This window comes from Melanotaenia boesemani, chromosome 23 (assembly GCF_017639745.1).
Source record: "Melanotaenia boesemani isolate fMelBoe1 chromosome 23, fMelBoe1.pri, whole genome shotgun sequence".
Classification (NCBI taxonomy): Eukaryota; Metazoa; Chordata; class Actinopteri; order Atheriniformes; family Melanotaeniidae; genus Melanotaenia; species Melanotaenia boesemani.
In genome coordinates this window covers 3,846,279-3,853,206 of record NC_055704.1, presented here as the reverse complement: position 1 = coordinate 3,853,206, position 6,928 = coordinate 3,846,279, and the positions used below count along the sequence as shown (strand labels likewise).

Below are 6,928 nucleotides of genomic sequence, written 5' to 3'. Positions count from 1 at the left end.
TAGCTGCTCATATTATATATACATCTGTTATTGTTATGATAATTTCTGCCCATGTAACCCTTTTAAACTGAGCTCCATGTCATAATTACAACATTGATTTTTTTTTATTAAAGAGGGATGGCACAAGATAATTTATATACTTCATACACCCACGTTTTAAAATTAGGTCTTAAAATAAAGTAACTCTGAGGGAGTGTATGAGTTTCAGTTCACTGAGGTTTGCAGCATTGTTTTCTGCAGCACTCTGAAGGTCCCGCCACAGCATCTCAACCTGGTTGGTCCGGACTTCGACTGTCAGCACCTTAATTCTTTTCTGTTTCAGTCATTCTGTTGTAGATCTGCAGCTGTTTGTCATCATTGTTCTGTTGCATGAACCAGTTTCAGAGAAGTTTTAGCTGTTAAAATACATTTTATGTTACTGTTTTATTTATTTATTTATTTATTTATTTATTTATTTATTTATTTATTTATTTATTGTGTAAAGCTATTTGTGTTACAGTTTTTGTCGGCAAAAAAGTGCTTTAGAAATAAAGACTGATTCACTGATAATGAAACAGTTTATTATTTTTTGTCTTACACCTCTTGGGTCATTTAACTCATTTTAATGCATCAATATAACTTGACTGACCTAAACAAGTGTGCTTTTGGCTGGTTTTGATGGCACAGTGATTTCCCTGAGCCGTTATTTCCCAGCAGCATCCTGAGAATGAGAAACCTCAGCTAGCTACTTTCACTTCCAGGGCGCTGAGTTTTGCTTTACCTGCCACGTCATATGCTAGCAAAGGATATCAATGCACTAGTTGTTTTTCATGTACACTGTGGATGATTAAAACAAAACAAAACACAAAACCTAGATATATCCACATGGATGGTATTCACACATGCACAACCTGAAACAAAATAGAAAAAAAATTAAAAGGGAAAAGGACTACGATAATAGTGAGCCCTCAGTTAAAACCTTTCTTCTATTCTATAAAAAGTCTTTTTTTTACTAACCTGGTCATGCTTTGTTCTTCAGCTGATCCATCCCACAACATCACACCACAGACAAAAATGCTAACGTTTCCCTCTGTTGTTCTTGCATCAAAAGTTAACCTCTCCCTTGAAGTTCTACTATTTGTCTTTTTTGTCAAAAACTTTAGAATTTTATTCTCAGCAAGAGTGTGTGTATATTTCTAAAATAGCGTGGTATCCCCGGGCACCTGAATCTGACCTGTCAGCTCACTGCTCCTAGTAACCAGGATGGGTTAAATGCTGAGAAAAAATTCCCAGCTGGGATTAAATAAAGTATAAAAAGATAAAAAAAATAATAATTATAGAGATGTGATGTTCATGAACGAATCAATTCTTTTGAATGACTCTTTTAAATGAACGATGGGAACTGAGTCACAGCTGTGAGTCATTCTTGTTAATATACAAATTAACCGCTCTGCTTCTACAGGACACGTGTGCCATCATATGAGTCTGATGTCCAACACGCTCCATTCATGTGATGCATGTAAAGGCAGAAAGTAAGTATCAGAACCAAATACTCCAGTTCTGAGTTCTATTTAAAACTTTACTAAAAATTTGCTTTGATGTCGTTCAGATTTATTTTTTTATTCATATTTTTCATATAACTTTTTTTAAAATCTTTAATAGTAAATTTTAAATAAGTACATTTTTATTAATGAGAATGAGAGCCAACCAATAGTAGGTTATGCTTTTGTTTAGCTGATTTGCACTCTTGACTTGATTTTTCTCAAATAGTTATGTATAAATGGGAATAACAGTTATTTTATTCTTTTCTTACAATGTTGATGTTGTTATTTTATATTCTTTACAAATAAAAAAGAGAAAACTTAAATTTTAAATTTTCAGTTCTGTCATTCAGTTTGGTAATAAAAAAAATTTATTTGACAATAATCTTTATACTGTGCTTGATTCTGATAACAATAATGAAAGACAAAGTCATTAAATCATTGTGAAATTTCAAGCAGAATGTATTGGTATCAGTATTGGCGATACTTGCCTGGATTTGCTTGGTAGTGGATTGATACCAAAATTTGCCCTGTCCTTGTATACTGTATATTGGTGGGGTGTGTAAAGCTGGATTTATACTTGTGTGAGGTCGGTCACGGTGTCACCGCCATATGCTTTGTGTAAGTCTGTGGAGACTCAATGTGTATCTCTTCCAGACCTGATGCTGCTTGCAGCGCAGTTACGTGCAAGTACTCCCTTGTGATTGGTCAGTGTGTGATAACCTCCTTCCAGACTTTTGGAGCTTCTAGCTAAATTTGTGTGGTTACTGTGGAGGAGAAAATGCAACATGACATCCTAACCAAATGCTCGGGTGTGGGAGAACATTTCACCGGCGTCAGCTGCACCGCCCTACAGTAGGCAGACACCGCACGAGTACAAATCCAGCTTAAGTTTGAATGATCATGATCTTTCCTTATTAGAGCTGTGATGTTCATGAATGAAACAATTCTTTTGGATGGCTCTTCTAAATGAACGATGGAAGCTGAGTCACAGCTGTGATCTTCATTTGTGAGCCATTCTTTTTAATCTACAAATGATCCACTCTGCATAATGCTTTCACACCGGTGCCATTGTAGGAGTCTGATGTCCAACATGCTGCATTTATGTGATGCGTCTATGGCCAGAGTACAGAGTAAGTACTGAGTTCTCCCAAACATGTACTAAAATCTGCACTGTTTTTTTTTTTTTTTTTTTTTAAAGTTTCATTTTATATATATATATCTTATAGATATATATATATATATATATATATATATATATATATATATATAGATATAGATCTTATAGATCTTATAGATATAGATATAGATATATATATATATATATATATATATAGATATAGATATATATAGATATAGATCTTATAGATATAGATATAGTAGATTTTATTAGTACATTTATTATTCACATTGATTTTTTTGCATTACTAAAATGTCAATGTGGAAAATATTTGGACTAAAGTTATCTTGCATAAGTTATTTGTAGAATGGGGAGTTTCTTTTGTGAGGGTAAAATCAAAATGAGTGATTTCCCTAAATAGGGTGAGGATATAAAAGTCACCTTATGGAATGATTACTATTAGGAAAAAAAAAAAAAAACCACACACACACACACACAACCTGAGGACCCTGCTCCTTTTTGCATGCCATAAACGCTGACATTTGTAAAATAATTATGTACGGAGAACATTACAATTTGATGAAGTTTACCGTGAGCATAAATCAAATTGATTACTATATTTGATATTAGAATTATCTCTTTAAGAAGCTTGAGTGGCTCTTAAAAGAGCCTTTGTCTTAAGAAAGAGGGAAAAGGTTGTGTTAACCACCAAAGCCGTACAGAGTGCGGCCCTGTCTTTTGAGAGCATAGACCACGTCCATGGCGGTGACGGTCTTCCTCTTCGCGTGCTCAGTGTAGGTGACTGCGTCCCGAATAACGTTCTCCAGGAAAACCTTGAGCACACCACGGGTCTCCTCGTAGATTAAGCCGGAGATCCGCTTGACGCCACCGCGACGAGCCAAACGGCGGATGGCGGGTTTGGTGATTCCCTGAATGTTATCACGCAGAACTTTTCGGTGACGCTTAGCGCCTCCTTTACCGAGTCCTTTGCCGCCCTTTCCACGACCGCTCATCTTGTCAATTGAGATCAAGCTTGGCAATCAAACTTTCGATGCAACTCCTACAAGCATCCGCATTTAAAGTCGATTTGCGGACGTGAGAGAGGACATGTCAGAAAACTTTCTACTTCCTTGTGAGAGTTTGCTTTTATCAGTGAATGAATTTCCGCCTCCATAAGCCATCCTTCAAAATAACAGTGTTGTTTTATTCAGGTAGCAAAATAACGTGAAGAGAACCATCAACAGTAAATTAATCTTATGTTAAGGTTATCATTTTGACTTCTAATTACTTTGAAAATTGTAAGATGCATTTTTAAACTACACCTAGCAGCACAAAGCGGAGCAATGAGTCAAATGGTCATGCCGCACTGTTTTACAAAATCTCTATAATCTTGGTTGTTTAAGTCGTGAGGTCAAGCAATGGCTTAAAAATTGCGAGTAGGGTCTTTTCTGACGGATGTTTCACATTTTAGTGCGAGAAAAACATGTAGCAACATAAGAAAGCAAAACTTTACTATGGAGGGGACTGATGAAGTGATTTTTTACGAAGTGGAAAAGAAGAGCAATGCTGATCATCATGAGGAAGAAGAATCAACTGATGAGGAATCAGGGTCAGAAGAGGAAAATAATGAGAAGGTGAAAGACAGTTGTGTGCGAATGTCTGTGAACAAGTATGTTTTATTTATTTTTATTATTAATTACAATTTCTTTCGGGATCAAAAAAGTTGTTCGTGTTTGTAATTTTAAAATGGTATTTTTTTCCAGGGACTGAAGGTGGAAACTACCAGCTTTGCTAAAGCCTGGCAAAAGATATTTCTCTTACAGGTCAATCTATTGTGCATGTCCCCTGTCAAATGTAAATTCAGATCCAAAAATCTCGTCCCAATGCCAAAAAGGTTGTAAATAAGAGCATTGTCCATTAAATGACATCTTTTATTGTTCATGTTCTGTTGGGAATAAAGTATGGTTTGAATATATGCAATTTTATTTTATCTTATGTACATTTAACACGCATCACCACTGTTTTGTAAAAGTGCTTTGTTTACGTGCACAGACCGGATTACAAACTTGTCTAAAATTTGTTGTTTTTACCCTATTCCTGTTTTAAATTTTTATTTAGTAGTTATTGATACAATTATGTCATACATAATAGATGTGACGTTCATTAACAAATCAATTCTTTTGAATGACTTTTAAATGAACAATGGGAACTGATTCACAGCTGTGAGCAGTTAATTTGTGAGCCATTCTTTATATACAAATTTTTGACACTGCCTTCATCAAATCTTTATAACGCGCTTTTCATGCCATAAATAAAGTTCTTTACATGATTAAAAACATAAAACACTCAATGAAATCTTCCACACACACGCCAAGCCCAATCCCCCTCACCCCCCTTCCAGCTAAAAATGACTGAAGAAATTAGTACAGTTGAAAATGAAAAAAAAAAAAAAAATTAACATTTGTCACATCATAGAAGTCTGATGTCCAACACGCTCCATTCATGTGACGCATCTATGGGCAGAGTATTGTTTGGTAACAAATGCTGTGAGTTCTAAACAAAACATTTAATAGAATCTGCACTAATTGAAAGGATAAACCCGAGCAATCTACATTTTTCCTATGATTTTTTTAATCCTGTATAGTAGATTTTACATGGTACATATTTTAATTGCCATATTGTGAAATTTTGTATTTTGAAAGGAAACTATGTAACATGACTTATCAGGCATTGAGAAACCATATTAGTTTAATAATTCAAGATTTGGTATTCCAAGTAATTATAAATGTTCATTAAAAAATAAAAATAAAAAACTTAAGTCAGTATGTAGCTGCTTAGGAGTTTGAGGAAGTGAGCTCTTGAAAAGATGTGGGTGGCTCTGAAAAGAGCCGTTGTGTTGTGGTATTGAAGCTTTACTTGGCCTTGGCGGGCTTCTCGGTCTTTTTAGGCAGCAGAACGGCCTGAATGTTGGGAAGCACGCCACCCTGAGCGATGGTCACTCCGCCCAGCAGCTTGTTGAGCTCCTCGTCGTTTCGAACGGCCAGCTGAAGGTGACGGGGGATGATTCTGGTTTTCTTGTTGTCGCGGGCAGCGTTTCCAGCCAACTCCAGAATCTCAGCAGTCAGATACTCAAGCACCGCTGCCAGATAGACTGGAGCACCAGCACCGACGCGCTCAGCATAGTTACCTTTCCTCAGCAATCTGTGGACACGGCCGACCGGAAACTGCAATCCTGCGCGAGATGAGCGAGTCTTTGCCTTAGCTCTAGCTTTGCCGCCGGTTTTTCCGCGTCCAGACATCTTTGTTATTCGAAATAAAAACAGTGACACTACTATACAAAAGAAGAGAGAAGTAGTTGTCAACGCCGTACCTCGTCTTTTATAGCTGCTGCTGCTCACCCATTGGACAGAAGCAGCTGTAGCGTGATTGTCCAATCAGAAGTCTGGATCATGTTACTGAGGAAAGAATGAGACTTCCGCTCCACAGTGATTGGGGTTTACAAAATAAGCCACTATTTGTAAAAATAAAGAAAAATGGCCTTCAGCAATTCTTACTTCGTGTCCATAAAGACAAAAAGGTTACTTCTGTCACCATGTTAGAGCAAAATCTTAAAAAAAATAAAAATAAATAAAATAAAATAAAAATCAAGATGTTTATTTGTCACGTCATTACACATGTAAAAATGCAATAATGTGTGAGCAGAATCACTCCCCAGACTGCAAGAATATGAATATGTAAAATTACAATAAGTTGTAAAATAAATATAGGGTGAGAGTTTTTTGTTGTTTTTGTTTAGTCATTCTGTTATTATGATTTTGACAATCTTTAATCAATTAAAGACTTGACCAAATCTTGATTTTTATTCTTCAGTTTTTTAATGTTTTCCGTCAGTGTTTGAATTTTTCTTTGTTTTCATCTTTTTTACCTCCTTTCTCTTTTGTACAGTGTATTATAAATACTAGCATTATGTTAGAAATAGATTAAAAAAGAAAAAAGCAAATCTAGTAAACGTGGTAAACAGTGTGGTGGCAGGACTGCGGGGTAAGTTGAAGGTAAAAGCTTCTTTTAAGTCTTTGTTTTATTTCAGCAACTTTAAAAGCTTATTGTTTGAGTTCATAGACAAGCCTAAATTAAGATATTCAGTATATAATACTGACTTTTACCTGTATGCATGGATAAATAAAATAAATGTGCATTACCACAACATAACATTAATTTTATACACAATTGTCTGAAATAGGGCTGGATTTAAATAGTGATATTTTCAATACCTGGGCTAGTATTGGTA

The 6,928-nt window shown here is 35.5% G+C and overlaps 1 protein-coding gene across 1 annotated transcript; it reads right to left on the bottom strand.

Annotated features, from left to right (window-relative positions):
- Positions 1-5,080: 5,080 nt before the first annotated feature.
- Positions 5,081-5,976, bottom strand: LOC121634970 (histone H2A). The gene has a single exon (XM_041977942.1). It carries the CDS (start codon positions 5,937-5,939, stop codon positions 5,553-5,555), a length of 387 nt encoding a protein of 128 aa, XP_041833876.1. The 5' UTR covers positions 5,940-5,976; the 3' UTR covers positions 5,081-5,552.
- Between the last annotated feature and the right edge of the window lie 952 nt (positions 5,977-6,928).

Excerpts from the sequence above, each read along its gene's own strand:
- LOC121634970 (XM_041977942.1), bottom strand. The coding sequence starts at position 5,939 with ATGTCTGGACGCGGAAAAACCGGCGGCAAAGCTAGAGCTAAGGCAAAG.